The sequence below is a fragment of the Poecile atricapillus genome, chromosome 1 (genome assembly GCF_030490865.1).
Source record: "Poecile atricapillus isolate bPoeAtr1 chromosome 1, bPoeAtr1.hap1, whole genome shotgun sequence".
Classification (NCBI taxonomy): Eukaryota; Metazoa; Chordata; class Aves; order Passeriformes; family Paridae; genus Poecile; species Poecile atricapillus.
The window spans coordinates 174,195,081-174,221,543 of NC_081249.1; the positions used below are offsets into that span (position 1 = coordinate 174,195,081).

A 26,463-nucleotide genomic window follows, 5' to 3' on the forward strand; every position below is an offset into this window, starting at 1 on the left:
CCATTTCTGCAAATGCCTCCTGGAAAAAGACACATTATATGCTTCATTCATTTTCTAATGAGCAACGTTCAGGAGTTTTATTATTATTAATTGCATATAAATTATCATGATTTTTGTATCCCTGGGAAAGTATTTAGCCATTCACCTCTCAGAGGAACAATACTGAACAAAGGCATTGAATGCAAGGCATATAAGAACAATGCAGAACACAGAAATTTATGCATGTCATTTAAAAGGCATGGCATTTTAAAAAATCAAAAGTATGTCATAAATCTTTAATTATAAGGGGAAAAAAAAAAAGCCCAACTAATGTTTGTCAAGTCCTTGATAATATTTAAGCAAGAGCACTGCCTACTTCAAGAGTGCAAAATCTTCTTAGCTCACTTATCCGCATGTATCCTCAACCTCCTCTGAAGTGTTCTGCTGCAAAATTCATTGTATCCAAGATCTGCTAATCATCATCAGGAAACTCTGTTATGCATCTTAAGGATGTACTTTAAGCTCTTGAGAGGAAAAATAAATATGTTTTATTAGCTGCTTTTGGAAAATACTGATTTATATTTATTTAGAAACCTTTTCAAGTTGCACCACTGTTAAATTAAATATTTATGGCATGATTTTCCAAAGAGTTTAATACCTGTTAAGAGTTTTACATGCTGACTTCATCAGGAGTTCCAAGGGCCCAACATTTCTGCAAACCTCAGAAGTGACAAGGCTGGGATGTGGTGAAGGGTTTGAGCTTGGATGTTACTGCTGAGCTCTGAAATGCAACCAGGATTGTGCCCAGCCCCTACTTACCACCCAGCATTGCACTTCAGACAACTGAACTGGTCCTACTTTACTGGAAATACCAGAAATATGACTCATTAATACCTGTTAACTACAACTAAAGCATAAGATAAATGCTGTTAAATTAATCCTCAATGCATATTCCCCATCCTTTACTAGTGGGAAACTTACGTGCAGCTTACAGGGGCCTAAAATCCCCAGTGAGTCAACAGCTGGAAAGCAAAGCTTTTGATACTGAGAACATGAAGTTGAATGAGGATGAAGCCAAAAATACAGAATAAAGAAGAAAGTCTGATATACTGTAAAAATCTGTATCTGGTGACAGTGGGAGCAGTGACTTTAGCATTTGGCTTCTCAGCCCAAACTGAAGCCCACGCCTCTGGCCTCACTGTCAAACGACATTAAAATAAGTGTTTAGGTTTTGCCATCCTTACTTTCCTCAGCTTCTGAGCAATTTGCACTTACTGTCCTTCCCAGCATTCCCAGTTTTCAGGTATCCCATGTATCCTGTTCTTTCACAAACAGATATTTTCTCACACCTCGTAGGTGGCTGCCCTCCTGCCCTCCCAGGTCCCTTACCCAGTTTCAACACATGCCTAAATCTGAACAACAGTGCAAAGACATCATTTAATATTTCAAAATCAAATACCAAGACTTCCTTGTGGCATTTGGTCTATAATTCTGGCAGTAAATAAATAGGCAATAAATAAATAACATCTAAGTAAGAAATTACATCAAAATGATTCAAATGATGATCCAATGTGGCTTCATAAACCAAAGACAGATAAAACAGTTGAATATTGCAGATTGGACACACCAATCTCCTTATACATTTTACAGCACACTACAAATCTGCCCAGCAAGTTGAGTATTTCTCTCATTAAAACAGGAGCTTTCACCACACTATAAAACATTTTCAAATGCAGACCAGAAAACCGACAAGCATATTTACTGTAAAGCTTTGTATTTGTGTCATCAATTAACAACGAAAGTTTGGAATAAAACTAAAATTAAAGCTAATCAAAGCAGCTAGCTGTCAAAACAGATGGGAACTATAGTTTTTAAATCAAGCAAGAAGGCAAAGCTTTCGAACATTTAGTGTCATGTCAGCTCATACACACAACTTAAAGGAAGGACAACAAATGTCGGGATTTTATGAAGAAAAGGTGTCCCTGGCTGATAGATCCACATTTATGAATCTCCATTAATTTTGTGGGTCTTTTTGCTTCAGGATGATTAACTCACACCAAAGCAGACCTCTGAAACGTGAACTGTAAATAAGGTGTCGCCATGACAGTGCAGGCAAAATAAATAAAAACAGAGCCCTGACATTATTTTAGCCTCAAACAAATGCTTCAGTCCCTACATTGTCTGGCTCAGAAAGATACATAGACAGTCTCACAGACAGAGATATAAATGAACAATTGCAGTACCTTTTTCCCACACTGTTTACAGGGTTGGCTATATTCCTACTGGCAATAGATTTTCTTCTTGACAGCTTCTTGGTGTTGGTGCTGTCATCAGTGCTGTCATCCTCTTTCTTTGGTGTGTTACTTCCTTTGCTGTTCAGGTCCCTTAGCACATTATAATTAATTTTACTCGAGATTTTCTTCTGTTCTAACATCTTTTCAATTGCCTCTCCTGCTGTGCTGGCTTGAATTGGCTCCCGCTTCTTTGCAGATTTCTTTGGCTTAATTAAAATATAAAATTAGTGATGTAGATATAAACAAAGTTTCCATGAAGCAGAGGGGCAAGCTGGAGTGCAGCAGTCCTGGCTCAGGTGCTGCTGATGTGGGGGATGCAGGTGATGTGCCCAGGCTAAGCCAGTGCTCCATCTCCTGCCACTCGATGGGATCAAAGGGTCTCTTTTCTCCAAGAGATGTTTGTTTGCTTTTTTGCCAAATGCCCAGAGTTTATTAGAAATTCTTTACTTAATAGAGAGAGAGAAGGATGGGCCATTTTTCACTTATGAAAATAAAAGGGGAGGGAACTCCTGTTACAGGAATAGGGACCTCAAAGCATCACCCAGCATGGAAATAAAGCATCTCCCCTGCTAAAACTACCTTTAAAGCGAGAGTGAAGCTGGGTCACGACTCCCCAAAGCACTGAGAACTCCCTATCAGAACTCCAACTGTGTTTCATACCAAATCTGAACACAGCGTGGGAAAGGCTCTACCCAACTCCTCCTGCACACTGAAAAGGCCAAGAGCACAAGCAGCAGCAGCAGCTTCCCAAGCATGGGCTGGCACCAGCACCAAGGGACAGGGAGCAGGAGGCTGCAGACTCGGGAGCACTGTCACCTGCAGCTGCCTCTCCCAGGCACAGGCTGGGAGCCTGCCTGATGCTGTGCAGAGCCAGGCAACCAGGAACGACACTGGAGAACATTTCCAGCCATGTCCCATGCCTGGGTGGGTACAAAAAAAACCCACAACCCAGAATCTCTGTTTCTCATTTGGCATTTTCCTATTCAAAGGAAGGTTTTAACACCAAGCTCTGCGGGAGATTTATTTTTTAATGGATAATAGCCCCTCTGTTTACCTACATGGGTCAAGTGCTACCTTGAAATTGGAAAGCACCATATTAATCAAGTTCTACTTGAGCTGTCAGAAACAATAAAAGGTTAGAGAAAAACTCCTGTGTTGTCCGAACAAAAAAGGGGGTGTTTGGGCTACGTGGCAGTGCCAACGAGTTATACAATTTTGAAAATTGCTGGTAGACTGCCACGTCTGCATAAATGCAGGATGAATGAGAAACTCTGAAGTATAAAACAGTGTTTCATTGTCTGGTTTTGTTTTTATTGTTGAAATACCTAGGGGAAGCAGGAAACCCTGCCTTTCACATTAGTTGGAAAAAAAGATAGAGGATATACACACTAAAAACTAACATGGGTTTTAGTTGCATGTGGAAGATTTGACTTGTCACTTGCTCAATTACACAAAATACTAATGCTGTAAATCGTGAATATACGGCCAATTAAGCTGCTTTAAACTGCTAAACATGGAGACAGGACATGCCATTTGTTAACATAACTGTTGCATTCTTTATGAAAGGTAGAACAAAATACCGCTTCAAGTGACTGTAACAAGGATCTGTTCAGTTCTTCATAAAGAAATCATTATTGTAAGAGCAAAGAAAGCCACTGAAGTTATGGCAAGTACAAACAAATTCCCCATGCACACGTTAAAAAAAAAAAAAATCAGACATGTCTTAAAACCTGTATTTTAATAAGCAAGCAATTAGAACAGCAATCATAAATGCAAAGAGCCAGCTCTGACTTTGACATGCACAGAACTTTCTCATAATAGCAATTTAAAATAAAAGTTTGGGCAAGAAAGTGTTTTACTCACCACCTAAAAAAAAATACAGCCTTGCAATTCAGTAACAGCTACACGTACTGTAGCTTTTGCACCTTTAGTGGTGACCTGTACCATTATGCCCATACATCTACATGGAGCTGATCAGCAGATATAATGAATTTCCAGGACATTTTCAAACAGACACAGTTAACACACAATTTAATACCTTGTGTTCCTTATAAATCCCAAGCTCCTTCTCTTTTGCTATTCTTGCTTCTTTTTCTGAAAGATGACAAAAGGGTAACCAGCATGAAGATTACACAAGACTATGTATTTCAGCAACACCAGCCAAAAGGCAAATTTCAGTCCTACATACTTACCTTTTTGCTCCTTCAAATAATCTGCATTCTCTTTCATCCACAGCTCTGCTTTTATCTGAGCTTCAGCTTCATTAAGTATATACTAAAAGAGAAAACAAATTTATCTACTTTCAAATCAAATTGAAAACCACAGAGCAAAACTGAACTGAAAAACCACTGGCAAGGTCAATCCATATCCCATTTTTAAAAATACATTAAAAGAAAACATGAGTGATATAAGACAATCAGAGAGCACTTCTAGTAACATCCGAAGCTGGCACAAGCAACAACCTGTTTTCAAAAAACAGTGCTTGGTTTCCAAACTATGATGAAGTAACCAAAAACCATCTAGGACTCATTACACATGGTCTGTTAATTAAACAAAAATGATCCTGGGTTTATGATCTTTTTTCAGATGATACAAGAGGCTATCATGACAATGTGGTTGTCTGCAAGTAATTCTGTGTGTTGATGGTGGTCTGTAATTCAAAACAGGATAGGAACCATTGCCCTGTGCAACCAAAACAAAAACACGTGTTTTCTGGGTAGGTTTCTGTGAAGCTTTACACAGTTACTGAGATTATTAGTTCAATGGCCACATCTGTGTGAAAGAAACCAGCTCAGATTGCTGGAGCTTTAGTCCTCTAGATTTCAGACAGCTGGGTTCAGTAACCACATGTAGACATTTTGCAGTTAACTCTACCTAATCTCTGTAATATCTTTAGTGGGAATGGAGCTGTAAAACACATCTAGGACTATTCAGATGAATCACAGAAATAAATAGACAGGTAGCAATTACTTAATTGTAGATGACCTAAATGTAAAATGAAGCCCAGTATTTAGCACAATTATCAATGAAACAAAAGTTCTCTACAGATGATGCTGTTTGGGAGTGAAGAATAGCAGAATGGAGAAGACAAATTAGGTCATCCATCATGAACAAGACACTTTAATTTTAAGCAGTGCACCTGAGACTTGTAAAACTATGTTTAAGTGCAAGAAAAGCAATCAGAGGTTTCTCCATCTTTTGGACCTGAACATTCAAGATTTTCTCCACAGTAAGATGTACATCTAGGATTTCATAAGAAAAATAATTCCAGTCAAATGAAACTAATGCAGGGAAGAGTCCTTCCTCCAAGGGCCAAGCATGCAAGCAAATGGCTGTGCAGGCCCTGGTTTATCAGACCAATATTTTTACTCTTTCATCTGCTTCTATTAAAAGTGGGCCATAACAGTAAAATCCACTTTATCCTAGCTCAGTTATTCATCCCTCTTAGGTTTTCAGAGATTTCATAATTGTGGGCTTCCAATATTACAGTCTATTGCCATAGAAATGAACATAAAGTCATAAAAGCAGAGTTATGACTTCATCATATAGCCTAGGAAGAGCAGAAGATGTGTTCCTCCCCTGTGATTGTTTAAATTATGGAGTGGCTATGGTGAGAAGTATGGTGAAAGCAGCCTTCCTGCTCCCTCCATTCAATGTCTGCTCAGATTGTGAGACCCTAATGCCCAGCCTAGCAAATCCCAGCTCACAGGTATGCTTTGGAGATCAGTAATTCCTCTGCAACCTCATCAGTCTCAGTGATTCTGCACCCCAAAATAAATTTTTAGCACTGGCATTATCTGTTCAAATGACACTATAAACCAGCTGAAGAGGGCATCAGGCTCAGAGAGCTGGACTGCCACTGGCCAGTCATGTGGCTTCCAACAAGCCCTTTTCCACAGCCATGTGTCTGTCCCACTGAGTCTATATGTTAAATGGTATTTTTTGCTGCCACACAAATAAAAATGAACCCAGAAAACATCACAGAAATCTTTGGAAGTACATAGGAGCCACACATCCTGGTTTTACAGTTTGGTTTCCATGGCAGCCTCCTATGTTGAATCTATCTTAATTAAATAATGAATGTAGAGCTCCACCAAACTTTTTAAAGTTCTCCTTTGGAATAAAAGACATTCTAAAACATAATTATTCCAGCATGTTAAAAGCAAGCAGCAGCCTCATAAATATATATAACTTGGGCAAGGAACACCAAATTCACAGGTTTGCATGAACATTAGATTTCAGATCACTGAAATTGCTCAAACCTCTCTACAGATCGGAGAGAAGAGGCAGTAGCAAAGAGAGGATAAACCAGGTAAGAACCATCTTGTCTTTCTCAGACATCCAAACAACCAGGATAAAAGACACCGAGGACAACAGGGCACCTTACCCGATCTATTTCACTGTCATCGATTCCACTCAGATCTAATTCGCCATCTCCTGTATTCTCACCTACAGAAAAGAACACATTTTAATCAGCCTATATGTTAGTCCAAAGTCTATTGCAACTTAAGTTCTGCAGTAATGTAACACTTCAGGACTGTCCTTCAGAGATTTGCAACCTTCTGCCTTCATCCAGGAGGTTTAATGTGTTGCTGAGTATTTTCAATACAGAACTTCACGCACACAAATTCATCACATTGGATTAATTTAAAACTCAGGAACCAGCACAGTCTTCATCAGCACTAAAAATCTGCCAGAGACTTCCAGTCACATTTTTTTTCACCCATTTTAATTTACAGCCACAAATGTTCAGCAGGAAGCTGGGGAAACCATTTCAAAAAGATGACAACTTTTCTTTCATCATAACAAAAACTTCTCTGTCAGAGCATATAGGTCAGTAATTTATCTCTAAATTATGACTTAGAAAATATTTTCTGTTTTCAGGGAAGCAGCACAGACCACTGCTGACAGTTACACCATGGCTTTCTTCTTGACTTTACATAATTACAATTTCACTACAATTTTGCTAGTTTGGTAGTTATTAAGACTTCTGAAAACAAATTTTCAAATATTCCATCCATTGAAAAGCATAACAGCACAGAACTGAGGCTTAATTTGTGACTAGAACAGCATACAGCTGCAAAACCTGATTTTCCACATCACATTAAAGAACTATAGCAATACACTATTAATGTAGTCCAGGTAGAGAAGAAAACAAATTATTTAACAAAGTCTTATGCTCGGGAATGAAGCAACCTTCTTGGTCATCTCCATTACATCTAATAAAGATCAAACAAGAAGTGACCTCACCAGTTCACTTGCAAAAAAATATAAACAAATTACATTTAAACAATCTGCAATAACAAATTAAAACCAAAGTGGTGCAGAACAGCTTGGCATATTCACAGTTCTCACTCCCCAGTACTGGGGATGTGTCTTCCCACAAACCAAGATCTTTGAACGGATTAATTCCCCAGCCTGGTGCTCCTGCACAGCGCTGGACCAGCAGAGAGTGGTGCCAGCAGCAGCTCCAGGATCCAGTGACAGGTCATGGCAACCAAATGGTCAAGTCAAGCAAAGCTTGTAATGAAGAACACTCCCAGAAGATAAAAAAATTATCTGCTTGACAAAAGTCAGGGGTTTAAACCAGTTGCCTGAAGTATGTGAAATCACAAGGCTGGGAATCCAACAAAAAGCCAGGTTAGGAATGAAGTCTGAGTTTGCTGAGGTGGTGCAAAGGCTATGGCTGCTCAACTCAACAGACATTCCCTGGGAACAGCCACTGAGAACTCACTGAGGACTCAGGTCTTTTCAAAATCCACCTGAAACAATCAACAGAAAGTTTTGTACCTTCCACCTAAGCCACAAGCAAAATGGGTTTTAGCCCCCCACAAAATGTCCCATCACAAGGAACAGCATAGAATCACAGAATGGTTTGAGTTGGAAGAGACTTTAAAGATCATCCTGTTCCAATGCCAGCCATGGGCAGGGACACCTTCCACCAGACCAGGTTGCTCCATCAAGCTTGGCCCTGGACACTTCCAGGCATGGGGCATCCAGTTTCTCCAGACAACATATTCCAGTGTCTCACCATCTTCACAGTAAAAGATTTCTTTTCAATATCCAATCTAAACCTTCTATCAGTTTGAAACCATTTCCCTTTGTCCAGTCACTCCATGCCCTTGTAAAAGGTCCCTCTCCACCTCTTTTGTAGCTCCTTAAGGTGCTGAAAGGCTGGAGATGGGTCACCCTGAAGCCTTCTCTTCTCCAGGCTCAACAATTTCAATTTTCTCAGCCCCTCCTCATAGCAGAGGTGCTCCAGCCCTCCGTAACATTAAGGTTTGTTTTTTCTCCTGAGATTGTCTTACGGAAATAATAACAAGTTTACCAGTTCAGATAATCTGGTACTAAAGACTTTAGCACCAAAAAGACTTTAAAGAACATTTCTCACTGCCGTTATATTTAAAAATTAATCACACACCAGTCCCAGGCACCAGATTTATTTTACAACCCTTTTTCCCCAAAATACTTTAGAAGTGCAGATTTTATAATAACTCCATAATTGATCAGTACATATGCTTTTCTTCTGGTCTGATCTCTGCACAGTGCAGTAAGAGCAGAACTTTCTGCACCAGTGCCAGCAGCTCCTCACGCAGGCACTCTGCTACCAGCCAGGCAGGCAGGGATGCACCCCCAGGACATGGCCCAGCACTCCCTGGCTTGAGAATGGGGAGGAAAAGCAAGGTGACAAAATACATCCCTGTGGTTTGCTGCCTTTTTAATGCAACTGACTGAAATTTTTTTAGCACAGCATAATCGTTCAAAGTGTGGAGGGGAATCACCCAAGGGAGCGCAGGGTATTCTGCAAGAGAGTACTGTACATCTCTCCTGCTGGAACCAAGACAGAAACTTCCAGTGAGCAAAATGGCTGAATTTTCACCAAGGAAATGAGTAAATACTGGGTCCACTGTCTGAGACACCCTCCCAGGAGATGGTCCACCTGGGTCCAAGAAATGTTCCATCACATGAAATAAAACAGCTCAACAGCAGAGTGCAAGGGAAGTCCTGACCAGGATAACTTGGTTCCTAGGCTGGAAGCAGTTCATACAAAAATGGAACTTGAACTGGGTCTCCCATAGGCTGGGTAGCACTTTAACCACCAAACTGTAGGACAGAAGGGGGGATGGCCTCCACCTTCATTGCATTATCTACCCCTTGTTTCCTCAAGGGTTTTTTGTGGAGAAAACCCCCAAATTTTCAACTTGGTTTACCTGCATGAATAAAGGATTTCTTTTTCTTCACTGTTCATTGTACCAGACAAACTGAAGTGTCCACTGTCAACACAGGCTTGGAATTATGGACAGAATAAAACTGAGCCAACCTTGAAAATCACTAGTAAATTCTTAAAATCATAGGTTGGGAAACCAAAACTTGGAAGTGGTGATGAACATACCTACTGTTCAACTTTACATAAAATTGATCCCGATATTTATGGTAGTAAAAACTGCCAAAGCATCTTAAAAACAATAAAAGTATCCCACTGAAATCAAGCTGCCACTGTTTTTCATCATTATACACCTTGTTCCTCCTATACCCCACTATATTTTTGGATCAGAGGTTTAAAATTTAATATGTCACAGTACAGTAGGTGCCTGTTCTCTTATACAGCCTTAACATGCCAGACTGAAAATGATGCAATTTCAGGCACCATGAACAATTTTACTTGTCATTTTAAATATAACTTGTTACTGAATTAGGTGCCAGTTTTTCTCATTGGATCAATTAGCAACAGGGACAGAAAACTCATTCTCCAACTGTTAAATTGCAGAGAAGAATCCAGAAGCAAGTTACACGTAATAAGCATATCTTAGACCCCCATAACAGCAGCGGAGGGAGTAATTGCAGGATATCCCTCTGCCTGCAAATCTTCCTTTTTCCTGCCATGGCAATAGGCATTCATTAAATGGGTTTTTCAGAAGTGAAGGTGCCTTCAAATCCCGAGTTTAATGCTTTCACTGAGAAAAAAAAGACATGTTTCATTACAGAATGCCAATTCAAAATAAAACACATCCATTTTGGCATGAAAATTTCTGTGGCAATCATTTCCAACAGGAGTAGACCCTACCAGCCACAAATATCTGTCTGCTTGATGCTACACGGTTCACTGCAGGGCATGGAAAGCAAACCCGTTGCTTTTTTATGTACCAGAAAGATCTTCCCAGCTGCTAAATTTTTCAAATCGATTTCTAAATTATCATTTTCTCTTTTAATAAAAGGGTCGAAATGAAATGTTCAACGAAATAAAAACACAGATGTGGCCAACATCTGGTCCAGCCTCTTAAGAGCTTATTTAAAAGCAGTTGCATCACGTGGCACAGCTCTGAGACATCACGGATTTCTTCTGTCAAGAAAAACAACCACTTTACTGCAGGGCACAGGCAAAAAATAGGTTGGGCATTAAAAACAACAACACTCCTCCCCTTCCCTCCAAATCCAGTTGTTCAACGAAAGGATCACCACAAAGAGCTTAGAGCAAAGACCAGCTCTTTGCCATCCTCACCCAACATCTCTGTAGCAAGTGGAGGAGGATGGGTACTTCTAGAGCTTTCCATCAAGGTACTGAATCAGCTACATTCATACTACCTAAAACCATCAATCATCCAGCCAGCTCCCTAAAAATTTAAAAATAAACTCCCCCCAAAGCCCTCCCTTTACAGCCTTTTAACCTCTCTCCAACCAATTCCAGTAGACATGAGGGCTACAATCAGACACTGGGGATTAGGTTTGTAAACCTGTAGGATTATTAACTGTTCTTCTCATTACTAAATACAAACTAAACTGTCTTTTAACACACCCTCTCCCCTCTCCCTGCCTCTGTGCAGCTAGTTAAATGCATACATAGTGCACTATTATGGGGATTTATTACAGAAGAATCATTCCACCCAATATATTTTAAACCCCACATTTTTAAAAACAGCCACATGAAGAATATGTTTTTCTGTTTCTATTACAGGAGGCAGCACTATTTATTGCTCTGCCCAGATAAGAGGATTTCCTTGCAGACAGAAATGGAGGCTGAACACTTCCCAGGAAATCCTCTAGAGCAGATATAATAGAAAGGCCCCTGGTCCTCTGGTCCTATGCAGCAAATACATCCTTCATCACACCGTTTCATAGCAAAGAGTTTAAACAAAGAACCTTTCCACCTATTTGGCACAACACCAGACACCAAGCACTTTCAGCACAACAAAATCTGAAAACAGTTGAGAGATACATTTTCAGCTACAAAAATCCTTAAGCAACAAACTAAACAACCTGAGCCCAGGGCAGCAGAAACACTGGGATTGATTGCTGCTCTCCAGGGAGGGATTAAATCCAATGGGAGCCACCGAAAGCTCCTGCAGGTCATCAGAGGGACCCAATGGGCAGAAAGGCTTTAACATCTCAAACTGATGAGTGAGGCCAGTGCCACTTTGGGGAACTGCAACTTTGGGGAGTGCAAAGGGAAGTTGGTGGCTTAGCACCAAAAAAGGCACTGCACAACCACGCCAGGATATAATTGATTAGCTGATCAGAGGGGACACAAACCCATCTGGAGGGGGAGATAACTGATTTACTGAGGGGTGTGAAAGGGACACTCATTAAGGGTGGGTAACCGGGAGGGGAGAGGAGCCGGGCAGACAAAGTGCCGTGGTGATCGTGCTGTAGGGACCAGGCAGGGAAGAGAAATGGATGGGAAAATGCTGCAAGAGCAGCAGCATCACAGGATGAAGTACAAGGATCGATGGGTGTGCAAACGAACACACCACACATGAAGGCATGAGCAGAGTCTGCAGGGCCATATGAGCGGAGAACACTGCAATTTTCACTAACACAGGGCAGGAGCCTCCCTACAGAGCAGGCTGGGAGGTAATCCTGGCTGTTTAAGCTGTTGCCAACCCCATTGCTCCAGGTAAGGCAATCCCAGCCTGCCCTGCCATGCTCCCATCCCACAGCATGCACCCTGCAGCTGCCAAGGGCTCCAGTTCCCCCAGCTCACCTTCAGCAGCGTCATCATGTGCTGTCACAGAAGAAGCATTCCACAAAAACAAAACAGAAGGGCAGAACAAAATTAATGGCACTTGCTGATGAAATAAGGTCACAAGACACATGACGTGTACGCTCATATTTAAGAGAAAATGTTTTTTACTTTATTATACCTGGAGCCACCTTGAAAATTACAGCCTACTCCTTCACAGTGCCAAATCGACACCACGATTTAGGTCTGGTGGCGTACAGAGCACATGAGGCCATGCACACAACATAAAGATAAATGAAGTCTGTCACTTTATTATTTCCTTCTGCCAAGGCAAGGTTAAGGGGTCCTCTCCAGCCAAAGCCAAGTTTCCAGCCTGCTAGTTCCTCGGAGAAAGCAAACACATCACACCACACAGAGTGAGGCCCTGTCTTCCCAGAAACATTCATTCCTGCTGACGAGGGACGGTGGGAAGCGCTGCCGGCCGGCGCCGCGCTGCCCAGCACGGCCAGGGCACACAGCCCTGCCTCTGCAGAGTGCCCACTGGCCAGCTCCTCACACTGGGACTGTAACAAGTGTAGAGGCACAGCCAAAAATGGTGCAAATGAAGGGCAAAGAGGGAAAAGGCTCAATTTAATAAAAAAAAGCAAGTCCACATACTCTACTATTGCAAGGTCAGCCTGTAGAAAAGCTGGGATGTACAAGCTCATCAGCTATTTCCTCACTCCTGTCTACTGAAAATAGGACTTTCTCACCAAGCAAAGCAGAGTAACAGCCAGGGCCAGCCCTGGCTGGTTTGCAGGCACTGCATTGGGCTCATCTGCTGTAGGCAGAAGATTTTTCCTACAACACTGGGCCTGAATGCAGCACAGCACTAGAATCCCATCTTTATTAAGTGTCTGTGTCCATTTCCCCACACTGAGACTCAAGCTCCAGATGCTCTGTCCTGCACAGCTGAGTGACACCCGACAGCCTTCCCCCAGCAGCCACCTTCCTACGGTGGTCTCAGAACAGTTACCCGTTCACAGGAACGGAATTTCAGATTTGTGGCTCTTAATGATATAAGGAAATAAATTATGAGAAAAGCTTTTCCTGCAGTCAATCACTCTCACGGAACTTTTGTTAGTGAATGTATTTTTTATAAATTAAATTTCAGTTTTGGAAAAAAAAAAAGCACCTAACCACCAACGCTGCTGCTTTCCTGAGAGCACATCCATACTGAAACAAATGCTATTGTTTAACCTCATAGTCCATGGAGGGTTTAACCAAACCACATCCTCATACTTTACATCCAGTTAGAGGTTATACCACTCATCTAACAGACATGGAAACTTGTTAACTTATACTTAATACTTCAGAAAAACAGTTAATCTCTCCATTCTTTCCAGAAATTCACCCTGCAATATGTATTTTTTTCAAAGCAGGTAGTACAAAACCAGCCCAGGAATAAACAAAACCCTTGTGATTCTGAAGAATTTTCTTTGAAAAGGTAAGCTCCTGTTCATTGAACTACACAGCAACATAAAAAGCCCTTAAGAAAAAGCCCCTTTCAACCTCCTAAAATAAATACAGCTGAAAATTAGGCTTTTGAACAGAAGAACATCTTGACACTGTCCTCAAAACCAGCAGCAGATGTTCTTCTTCTGAAATAATGTTCATGTTCCCCCAACACCTTTGGAAAACAATGATAAAAAGCATGGTTTATGCAACCTACTTGTTCCAACCTGTCGTTCTTTTCCAAGCTCACAACCCTGCTGCCATGACTGAGTGCTCAGAGAAGGCCTGCTTTGAACACTATCAAAAAAGTTCTCTTTTGCTGATGGAACCAATAACCAATAATCAAACTGACCAATACTCTACCCAGAAACATACTACCTAACTACCACAAATGACATTTTTCAGTGCCAAACTCTGGAAATTGCAAGAGCTCCCATGCATAGACACAAGTGTTCTCCAGCCTGTGATTTCTGCACCCAGCAATGCCAAGACCACGGCGCTAGTGCAGAAAGAGCCACACACTCACACCTCAACCTACGTTCATACATTCACCTCCTCCTGCCTGAGCAGTTATGGACTTAAAACTTTTTAAAATGAAAACTATAAAGACAGATTTCCCCTGCTTATTATGCTTTTCCAGCCGATCACCAATTCCCTGCAGTATTTTCCTCCTTTGCCTTTTATGCTGTTCTTGGCATCTTTTCTCCCCTTTCCCTTCCCCCAGCCTTCGTTCTTCTTGGTGCCTTCTGGCCCGTATTTTCTGCATTTTTTAAAATCTGTGCAGGGGGATCCAAGAGTAACAGTTTATACAAAGGGAGAGACCAAGGAGAAGAACTGATCAGCATCTCAATCAGCTCCCCTCTCCAAACCCCACAAGGGCAGAGCGCTGCCGTTATCTCTGGCGGAGGGCGAGGGCAGTCCAACACCCTGGAGAGCCGACAGCAAGAGCAGCCGGGCTCAGAGCCCACTCCAGCTCGCTTTCCCCATACTGACAGACCACTGTGTAAAACAGCAAGGGCACTTTACACCCAAGCCAGCCACAAAGGGAACAGCTGGCTTCATGTTTAAGTGCTGAAGCATCATTTCTGCAACTCGCCAGGTCTTGCTGCGGGCGCTAAATGCGCTGCTGTCCATCCCTACAAGCCCAGGATCCTTGACTGGCCAGCGCTCTGCCAGCCCAGCGTATGTTTTATTGAGAAGTAAATCTCCTCCTGTAACCCCCACACCAAATAAAATACAATGGTGAGCTCTGTACTACAGAGAACTTAAAAGCAAATCTTAGAATATTGCTGTGACTATTATAGTTGTTTTTTTGTTTTTTAATTGTGAATCAATTTCTGTTCCACCATGAAAAGAATTTAAATTTATACAGCCATGTAAGTATCCAACATACACAAATTAATCTAGTGAGTGGCATCCTAGCCCATGGCAGGGAGGTTGAAATGGATGATCTCTAAGGTTCCTTCCAACACAAACTGCACCAACGAGCTGCTCCAGGTCAAAAACAGCCTACCAAAATAACTTAACTCAGTTGAGCAAGAAAGTGAGGTGAGTTGAATTTTCCACTTACAACTTGCATCTAGTCACCCTTACCACCTCTCAGCAAAGGTGGGCTAATTTCTACCCTCTCCTTTGAGGTTCAGAGCTTACCTATGGTAGATCTGGTGACAAGCTCAGCAGCAGCCACCAGAAGCCACCTAAATGGCAGAAATGCTTCAGCAGAAAATTATTAGCATTAAGAAAACATCAAAATATGGAGTATGAAATTATATACCCAAGTCTTTATTTAGAGAAAAAAAATCAATTTGTGTCCTGGCCATTTAACACACTGTCTGGGCAGGCTGAATGGTGAGAAGCTGTTAACTGAAAGAAAATTATTAGGTAAGAAATTTCTCATTTTGTTACCCAGCTTCTTCCTTCCTTCATTGCTAATGAGAAATAGCAAGCAGGGAATTACAGAGATGGGGACAGGGAAGAGAAGATAAGAAACTATCCTGCTTATTAAACAGAATAACAGGCAAAAGCAGAAGCTCCCCCATCAAAAGCAAGGTGAGAACCTGGCCCAAAGGAAATCCTCTGAGGTGGATGGGGGCTGGACTCAAGAGCAAGGAACAGGCAGAGCTTCATGTTGACAGAACCATCAGAGACATGGAGCAGAGAGAAAGAACACATAAGATCCTGACTGATTTTGTGATCAGGATCACCAGTTGGGGTTTACAAACATGGAAATAGGAGATACTTGGTTTGAATTCTTAAAAGGCGTTTGAATAGCTTAAAAGCTACAAAAATGCAGATCTGTGGTATGAGCATCAGTCATTTATGCAGCAGAGACCTCCAGCCAGCAGAGACCATATTTTAAAGTAAAAATTACAACAGTTGCACTGTTTCTTGTTAGATGAAGTGCTCTCTTTTTGTCTGTGACCATGCCTAGTGGCTGAGAAACATATAAGTGATAAAGTACTTCTCTATCTCACTCTGGACCAAACAGAGCTCTCGTAGGAGCCCTGCCCCAGGGACCAAGGCAGTTTTGTGTCCATTCAGGCAACTATATATGAAGCATATAAAGATGTCTGCAATCCAAAGTTTAGGCATTGCCTGGGTGGCTCCAGGTGCTCCTGGAGCACAGCAAGCTCCCTGGGTCACCTGGCCACACTGCTGCAGATAACACAGCTGCTGCAGGAACTCCTCAGGAGGACAGGCAAGGCTCCGTCCCTCATCTCCTCCTCCTCTCCCCTCTGTTTCAGTGACTGCAATGAACCTTTTCCCAGATGCACAGTAGACAGAGGAGAAGGATTTTAACATTTTGCCTGCAGCAGCTCTGAGGCCTTGGCATTTGGACAGACTGATCCATAAGCACAGCACAATTAGCATGTGTACTCCATATGCTTGAGATCCATCCATTACAGCACTGGAATGCCCTCTGACACCGCAATTCTCCAAAAGAAGAAATTTGCAGAGAAGTTCCTGGAGAATAATTTGTCTTATCCTCCAAGAACAGTGGAACAAGGCACTTCCATGCACAGGAGGTTTTGATGGAGCTGGGGAAATAACCTTTTCCCAACAAAGCTCAGCAGCATGATTCACCTGTGAAGCACGGAGCCGGTTTCAAAGGCAGCCTTTCAAGCCAATGGCTAGCAGAAAGGCCAGCCATCTGCTTGTACAACCTGTCCTTATCATTAATCTCAACATCTGACTTGTATATAAAGTTTATGTACTAACAGGACTATGCTTCATGTGTCATTTTAGCTTTGTACTGCATTGCTGAATTTACAGTTTCTCCTCAATCTGGCCAGGTTGTTCTCAACCTCTCCAGGTTACAGGCACTCAAAGGACCCTGCTTAAATGTTGATTAGATGCAGAGCAAAGCAAAGACTTTGGGAAGATTTTACTAAGTCTCAAAAACCCGGTAAGCATTTCAAAGAGCTCACTGGAAAAGATAAGGTCCCACATCCAAATGTAATTAATTCTGTATTTAAATTTATTAGGCCTCTACTTAACCCAGTGTTGCAGAGGCAGAAAGTCACAAATCATGTCTCAGTCTCACGTACACTGAAAGGATCCACGCCTCTTTCTGCTGTGCAGACATTTTATTGTACAGCATATGGCATAGTATCAGAGTTTTTCTTTAATTAAGTGAATAATGATATTTCTGTGGAGCTCAATCCAGGTTCTCCACAACAAACAGTATTATCCACCCATTCTCAGGAACATGCCTACATGTCCACGGCCCACTAGGAGAGAGTGATGTACTTTTATCACACCAGTTCATTTAAACACATTCAGCACCACAGGTAATACTCATTTCTCTGAAATCAGGAAAGTTTATTTTGAATTAACGTAATCAGAGTTGTCTTCTATAAATAAGTTCTGGATAGCATTTTACTATTTCATTACAAAGTCACACTAGATCATGATTACAAATTCAGCTCTACCGTACTCTTCTGCAGAATATACATTTATTTATATTTTATTTATTTTACTTCTTTAGGTAAGAATAGATGGATTGTTCCTTATCCTAGTTTTAACTAGGCAAACTTTCCACAGCAAACTTCAGCATCATGAACTGTGCAGTGAAATAAGCCCAGGATAATGAGCTGACATCATGAAGGGACTGGTGAGGGAAGAGCTTGCAAGATGCACAGACAAAAGCCCTGTCTCTTGAAGGAGTAAGACTTTAAATCTTGCTAGCAAGATAAAGCAGAGAATACTAAAGTCCAGACAAAACACTCCCATGCAATTCCCTTCACGCCATCAAAACCAACATAAAAATCATTAAATGCTAAAATAAAGCCAAGCAAAGGAACATTACTGTCAGCAGCTGCCATCTGAAATGAATGACCTGGGTTGAAAGCGTTTGCTGACGTAGCTACAAGTTGCCACAAAGGCTTGAGGGCTGTGGCAGCAAACTGGTCTGTGGAACAGCTCGAACCAGGCTGGTGGAGCTCCGCTCTGCCATCGCCCCCAGGAACCGAGGGGATGAAGCTGAAGCTTTGCCACTCAAGGGCCTTTTGGGAGCAGGACCACCTGCACCCCTCCCTCCAAACCAGGAGTAACAGACCCAACATCAGGCCAAGTCACTATTTCTGGCAGCAATGGGAAATAAGCCAGGGATTGTGGCCTTTGGCCAGAAGAGGTTTGCAGGTTGATGAAAGCACCTTATCGGTCTGACACCACTGACAGGCACCGGCGTGGCTGTGCCAAGACATCCCTGCCTTGGCATCATCTGGGGGAAATCCAGCCAAGGAGCACCAGAGGCTGTGGAGGCACAGACCCCAACATCTGCACCCACAAAAGTTTAATTCTCAAGGTGTTTCTCGGCTGCTACCAAGAGACAATTACATCACCGCAGTGACATTGCAATCAAACAGCTTAGCTGACCAAAGTGATGCATCTGCCAGCCATAAAAACTTACAGAATACGTTTTTCTGCATTTTGCCCAAAAGGAGAGGGCAGTTTTGAACAACACAAGTCATCTAAATCACAGCCTTAATTGTGCTGGCACTTAAAAAAAAAAACAAAAACAAAAAAAAGAAACAAGAACAACAATTTTAGGCTTTTGTGTTAATTTTAGACATTGCATTTTCCTTCACATTGTAGGAAAATCAACATTAGAAATCTTTGGATGCAGTAAAGAGAATGAGGAAACTTGGAAACTTTTGAAGAATCAACAATTAATATTATAGCAATTAACTCAGAAGGGTAACTACATGATACTGTAGGGTTCCCTGCATGCTCTGTCCCAGTGATTGCTTAAAAAAAAAATTTAGCAATGAAATGAAGTAAAAATGTTCTGTTTATTTTTTCTTTCGAAATTACCGGCATTGCAAACTCATGCTGGTGTTTGAAAGTCAGTCTGGGCTCTCCTAGTTATATATCCTTATTATCATAAAGATTCCACAACTGGAAATTACTTTTCGTGACACTTAAGCCAAAAAGAAAATAGCTCTATTGCATCTGCAGACCAAAAAGTAGTAAATAGTAATAAACATTCATCTTTGTCAATGGCTCTGCAAACCAATCTGTTCAGCACGAAGGTGCCATTTTTACACAGTTGCTTTATTACTACATAATTATTGATGGATCAGCCAAGTGCTCTCTCAAGGAAGACCAATCTTAAAAAGGAGCTTGTTAAAAATTTAAGTGTAAACCTTGGGATAGAAACTAGCAGTTATGTTTCATCTGATATAAACTTTTAAAGAGGAAAAAAAAATAAATTGGAGGGACAATTTTGAAAAATGCTACGTTTGAGGCAGGCATGAAATTGAAGCAGACAAGAAACTTTAATGTGATAGAAAGAAAGAATTGGGGACATCTGTACTGAGAATAAGCTGTAAGTAGCAGGAGGAATTATCAATCTAGTGCTGTGCCAGCTCTCTGCATTTCAATTGCTTCACAGGCCATACCATAAAAATTGTTTGCAATGAAAGAAGTATGAAGCATCCCTAGATTTTATTGCTCCCAGTGATATTCCACCCCATTTATGTGTGTACACCAGTTGTAGCCTTTCAAGTACAACACTGTTTCATATTAGTACCTGTTTAAATTACCTGCCCACAAACATCTTTCGGCGTTCAAAATGCCTCACTATTAAATTTTCTGTTTCAGTCAAAGTACTTCAAGAGTTTCTATCAAGTTTTCAAAGGCAAGGAAGTTTCATGCAGGTTTTCTGAAAGTCAAGATAAAGCAATAAATTTTAAATTTAAAAGGAGGCTTTTTCAGGAGAGATTTTTTGAATTCCCTCCCCACCTTGTTAAACCAAACTCCTTCATTGCTCCCAGATTTCTAAATGTTGCATTTCAGGAGCTGAACTTCCGAGCATCAACCTTACTCTCTAAAAAGAGCCTGCATTGTAAAGTGACCTTGGGCAAGAGTGTATCTGAAATTGCCAATTCCAAGTCACTGATGGTTTGTAAAACTTTTCCAGCACTGGAACCTCAGCACAAGCACAACTGCCACTCAGCCTCCAAAATACACGTTCTTTGCTGCTGCAAAGACACGCTCTGAAATGCTCCTCCAGCTCCAGCTGAACTGGGGGAGCTGGTTCCTTCCCCCCTGACTCAGCCCTGTTCACCTTCCTTCTGCTTCCCCCCACCTTCCACTGCACCTGCCAGATGTCACTCCCTAACATGCATCCATCAAAATAACCCTGCTATAAAAAGCCTACAGAAGCCTGTGACATTTTTGACAGAGCTGGGTGAGGGAGGCAACTACTCGTGCACTGATGCCAGCAGATAGGAGGGGGATGAGCCAGTAAGGCAAGGCACTTCTTAACCTCAACCAACAGCACCCACAACATCCCAACACGTCTACTCTGTCCTAAACTAGAGCCAAATCCAAACAGTGCAGTATTAAACAGGGAAAGAACTTGGGACAGAAGCTTTGTCGTAGTCTTGCAGCAGCCACCAAGCCATGAGACACAAAGCAGTGGTCCCACTAAGTGCAAAAAACTCTGGCTTAAAGTGAAAAGAGAGATTTCATAGTAAAGCAACTTCTCACCGAAGTATGTTTTATTTAATGGAAACCACTGCCAGAATATAATACTGCCACCAGTGTTGATAAGATGCTGCTGCATTTCAATACATGATTTCCATGGTATTGTGGATTTGCATTTTTTACTTTTAGCCAGAAATTAGTAAGAACCATTAAGCCTAACTTCCCAAATCAGCCATTTGCCCTGATGCCATGCTAGTGTTAAGGATTTGGTCACAGAGCACTATCTTCCTTCCCATCTGTGAGCACACAGTGACCTCCCTACCATAACTAAATCAAACATGGCACCTGAGTAGTGAATTTGCTGAAAAATGGTACCCTTCCACCCCCTGCACAGCAGTTTACTTCTGGCTTCTGTGCTTGTACCTGTCTCAAGAGCCCTGTTCCTTGCTCCCAATTTCTTCCTAGGTACTACTTCACAGCATTATTTACTCACTCATATTTCACATTCATTTCCTTATTCCTGCTATACAGTTGTAAATGTCCAGGTCTTTCATAACAGAAAACAACTTCTACAGTATTATGTGTACATGTGTGTTTCAATATGAGAGCTGAGTCTTACCTTAAAACTGCTAACTTCAAAAATAAAGTATCTTCTGCTTCCTTTTAGCAAAACTTGGCTGCAGAAACTCCCTAGAGGCAATTGTTTGCAATTTTCCCTTAATTTGCAGTTACCCCTCCCTTGGCAGCCTGCCAACATCTCCTCCTCTGACCGCTTGGGACATTGGCCCAACACAGTCCACCCAACCCTAGATAAAAGATCACAATTTTTGCTATTAATAACCCACCCAAAGTTGTTCTTATCTGCCCACTTCTTCGACTCTGCACCACTGTAATTAATGAACACTGAAAACTCTACCCACAATTTTTTCAGCCTTGCTGAATGCATTCTGGTGAGTGCCTATGAAATAAAATTAAATTGAAAAGCTGAAGACTACAGTAGCCTCATGTTGACAGGTCACTCTGATTCCAGGTCAAAGCAGACTCTATATTTGGCTGTTTTGATTATAATTGCTTGCAGGATAAAAAATAAATAGCAATTATCTCATTGTCACACAAGAAAAAAGACCTAATAAATGAACCAATCCTAAAGTAACATTGAAAACAAATTATTTCAAAAGCAATCAGGAGAAGTAAAATTCAGTTTCCAAGATTGTTTTTAATTGCCAACAGTGTCAACACTAATATTCTTCCTCTATTGGATAATACATCCCTTTTGGTTATGAAAGCATTTAGCAAACTAAAAATGTCAAACTACAATTATACAAGGCTAAACTCAGGGCTGTTTTCATCCCCAGTCCACAGTGCCACAGCTGAAATCCCTAATTACAAGGGCCATCCATACAAGTCACAGTCCAGCCCATGCATCTCTCCTGCTGTGACAGTCCCACAGACTTAAGACCAATAAACAAAACAGATGAAGTGTTTAGGGGTGTGATGAAGTTAATCCTTAAGAGGATATAGGAATTAGTTTTTCAAACTAAATTCAAAGCTACCAAATAAAAGCAAAACTGCTGCAGAAAAACATTAAATCCTTGCAGAAACAGCACTCCATTTAAAGGGTTTACTTCGGTGGATTTTCAGTTTCCAGGTACTGCCTTTACCAGCTGAACCTGTACCACGAGAAAATAAAGTACTAAATGGAGGATTATTTTAGCTTTTCCAGACAAACCCAAGTGGTTGGGATCCACCACAGCACTCCACACAGATTTATTACCCACCGTGTTAAACCCAAAGTAGCTAAGCCTTGCAAATCTCTCATTGCTGTGTTTCCTTCTTCCAAGGGCACGTTTTGTGGCTCCTTGACCTGGGTTAATAAGTCTTTATTCTCAATAACAACTGGGACCATGGAGATTCCCTGAACTGAACCCAGGTCTCCACTCCTGACATTTCAGATACCGTGATGAATTGCTTGGTTAACATCTCCCTCAGCAGTCAGCTTTCCCTGCAAACTTAGTGTCCTTTCTGTAGCCTCCGCACATTTAACTTTCCACAGTTCTCTAAAGAAAAATTTCAGTTTTCACTTGAGTTTTTTGGTGACTTTTCTTCTTTTTTGGTAGAAGGGCAGGGCAGAAATGTCTGTCTCTTCTGCAAAGAAACCACCCACCCAAATAACTCTGAGCATTACTGGGCTCCAGTTCTGGCAGGTACAGAAAAGGATCAAATAATTCTTATACCAGCAGGGAGTTCCTTTTAGCCAGGTTTTCTGAGTGCCTGCAGGTGTCTGAGTCATCACCACCAAACATCACCTCCCCAGTGTTGTTTAATCTGCAGTCTATGGGGCTGAGGGTGGTAATACACTGGTGGTTACCCTGGGAAGGGTGGTGGATGTCCCATGCCTGGAAACATCCAAGGTCAGGTTGGATGGGACTCTGAACAACCTGACCTTGTTGAAGATGTCCCAGCTCACTGCAGAGGGGCTGGACTAGATGGCCTTTAAAGATCCCCTCCAACCCAAACCATCCTGTAACTCTATGACTATTTCAGCCAAAGTTTAAGAGCAGGGTAGTGATTCTTTAGATGGTTACCCTTCCACAGATTCCTTGAGAATTGACCCCCAGAAAGACAGGAGAAATTATAAATGCCCCTGAAAGTATCTCCCATGCATCTTTTCAGATGCTTGGGAGTGCAGAGAGGAAAGAACCTTGAAAAGAAGCCCCACAGGAAGGAAAATCTTAGACTGGCACCTACAAATGCTGAGGCATGTAAGTCAACCACGAAACACAACCCTCCCTTAGTATTTGGGGAACAACTGTTTGTGCAATTCTGTTATTTAGGTACAGAAAAACGTCCATTTCTAAAGCCCCAGCTGAGCTTTTCCTCCCTGCTTGCCCAGCTCTGTGCTCCTTACCCCTAAACATGGAGCAGGTGACAGCAGACCTGGACTTCCCATCAACACAATGGAAAAACAATGGATAAAAAAACCTGCTGGGGCTGACTGCTTCTCCTTGCTGCACTAAAAAAGCAGGATTTATGCCACAGCACACACATGTCAATTATCTCACACGGAAAGAGGCAGCAGAGCCCCTGTTCCACACGTCCAACCTCTCCAAGCCAGACACAGCTCTGCTGCCACCTCCTTCTCCAAAGGGCCCGTGGCCAGCAGCCAGCTGAAGCAGCCAGAGGAAAAAGCAGCTTTTTGCCCTTTTATTCCTCAAGCAAGGGAGGATGAGGCCTTAAGCAGCTGGTTAGACCCATCAAAGAGCAACGTGAGGCTTTTACGCTACTCCAACTGAAAATGAAGCTCATTTTCCACCATGCTTTTAATGGAGAAATTCAAGACAGAAAAGACACATTGCCCACTACAGTCACAACACGGCACGCAAAAAAAATCCAAAAAAATCCCACCTGGAAAAGTTTTCAGGATTTTAACATTCCCCATTCCAGACCAGAATTTTAACAAACAAAACAAAACAAAAACAAGAAAAACCAACCAAAAAAATAAAATAAAAGAAAGAAGAAGACAGAGAAGGACATAGATACCTTCTCCTCTAAAACAGTTGGGGTAGGACAGGACAGCCAGGCTGGTCAGCCAGGTGCTAAGGGCCCTCATTCACAGGCAACACAGCCAAGTAAGGTTTAACAGATGGGTCTTCTTCACTTGTCTCAGGAACCTGGACCCAAATTTCCAGTATCTCTTCCTAACCCCAGCACCCATTACTCGGGGACACCTCTTTTTGATCAAGACTTCTGACACAAATGACACAAATTTTCCTATAGTGAGTGTCTGTATTGACAACCCAATCCTTTGGAAAATTCCTAAACCAGCCAGAAATACTATAAAAATGTATTCACATGATTCGGCTTATGCTTTCACTCAAATTTATCCCCTTGATGGCTCTAACAAACTGCAGGTTTCTCTCCAAAACCCCTCTCTAAATTTGTTTAGAAATCCTTCAGCCAAACTCTATGATTAGTTTTCATCCCTTAACCTTTCTAGTTACTCAAGGCATGAATATGGAATGAATTTATGGCATTCCTATCCCTTAATGAAATGCAAAGATCCTGCATGAAAAAACACGCACAAAGATTTTGGAGTGAGACATGCACACGCAGTGTTTGTGTGTGAGTGACATACATAGCCAAGTAAGAAAATCCTGTCATCTGTAATTCACACCCAAGACTTCAGGTATCAAAAAACTGCACTCACAGCAGCTGGTGGTCTTGTATTGCCGTGCTGGCTGCAGCAAGCTCTTCACATCTCATTAACGGCATAATGAAGGCTCAATCAGGGATACAGCTTATCAAGACTGCCAAGCACAGGCACACTGAGGCCAGAGGAGAAAGATCAGCTTGTACCAAGGTTTTTATTGTTTAGATCTCAGAACGGGGAAAGATCTAGTCCTGCCACAGAAAATATTTTCCAGTGAGCAAATGGCACACAGAGACAAAGATCAAACCCTCGAAGTGCTTGGAAGGCTTTGCACAAGGAAAGGGGCACCAAGCAGGTCATGCACAGGGCTCATTTCCACAGGTGGAGCGTAAAACCACTGAAGCAACGGGGATGCTGAAGCCAGAGGCCAGAAGAGCAATCAGGATGGGGACACGCATGCTTGCACTGATGACCAAGCATCCCTTCAATATGTAACACAATTAGCACTAAACTCAGCAGCTTTATTTCTCATGTATGCAGCAATTATTTGTAGTAGGGCTTCATAATGTTCTCTCTACTAATTATATCATAGAATCAAAGAATAACAGGCTAGAAGAGACATTGAGGATCATCTGTCCAACCTTTCATAGTCTACATAAGATGGCCCAGCATTCTGTCGGGGCAAATCTTATCAGTGTCCTATTTCAGGGTATCCATCACTCCTCTGGGGAGATTAATCCAAAGGATGATCTCACTGTGAAAAAATTTTCTCTTCCATCCGACCAAAATCTCACCCACTACCCCTCATCTTTTCCATGTGACTCCTTGCAAAAAATCAGTCTCCATCCTCTCTGTAGCCACCATTTAAATACTGGAACATGGTGATAAGGCTCCCCTAAAACATCTGTTCTCGAGATTGAACAAACACGTATCTTTTTGTATGTAACATATACGTTTATATATTTCCAAACAGTTGGCAGTGATGTGTTCAGACAAAACCCAAGGAAGAAAGGATGCTGGAAGAAGAAATCAGTACAAAGAGGGATCCAACACCCAACCATTGATGGAGCAACCAGCAGTGAGCCTGATGCTCACCATCCTGCAATCCATGCTGGGATCCTGGGTGGGGTCAACTACCTTCCTTGGCACATGCCTGCACACCCTCAAGCATCCTTCCATGGCAGCTCAGACCCTGCCAGAAATGTCACATTCCTGCAATCTCCCCTGCCCACAGTGCTGCTGGCACTGGTCATCTGCTGCTGTCAAAAAAAGGAGGAGGATAGAACATGTATTTTTCCTTGTTGGGTGAGGGAGCTGAATCTGCTCACAGAAGGATTAGCAAAGCCCCAAGGGCAGGATGAAGCATGAGGTGGGAGCTGGCAGCTGAAGGGGGTGAAATGCAAAAGACAAGAGTAAGACCCAGGAGGATGAGCCCATCCCCACCTCCTATCAGATCACCTTCAGCCATTTGTCACATCCCCCTTGAATATGAAGCTGAACGGTGCTGGTACACAGGGACAAGGACCACGATCAATGAACGCTGCCTGCACGGGGTCTTTAACACCCACAGAAATCAATGGCAATATCTTTCAACCTCAGCCCCTGTCAGATTATGCTCGCAGCAGTAATGGAGGCGTAAATACGAGGAGCAATAA

At 42.0% G+C, this 26,463-nt stretch overlaps 1 protein-coding gene across 1 annotated transcript in view; it reads right to left on the minus strand.

Moving 5' to 3' along the window:
* BRF1 (BRF1 RNA polymerase III transcription initiation factor subunit) overlaps window positions 1-26,463 on the minus strand; it is a 174,205-nt gene that overhangs the window by 41,304 nt on the left and 106,438 nt on the right. Inside the window, exons 12-15 of the mRNA XM_058832496.1 lie at window positions 6,661-6,722; window positions 4,466-4,547; window positions 4,312-4,367; window positions 2,223-2,479 (exon numbers count right to left, since the gene is read on the minus strand). Coding sequence (XP_058688479.1) covers window positions 2,223-2,479; window positions 4,312-4,367; window positions 4,466-4,547; window positions 6,661-6,722 — 457 coding nt within the window. The remainder of the gene's footprint in view (window positions 1-2,222; window positions 2,480-4,311; window positions 4,368-4,465; window positions 4,548-6,660; window positions 6,723-26,463) is intronic.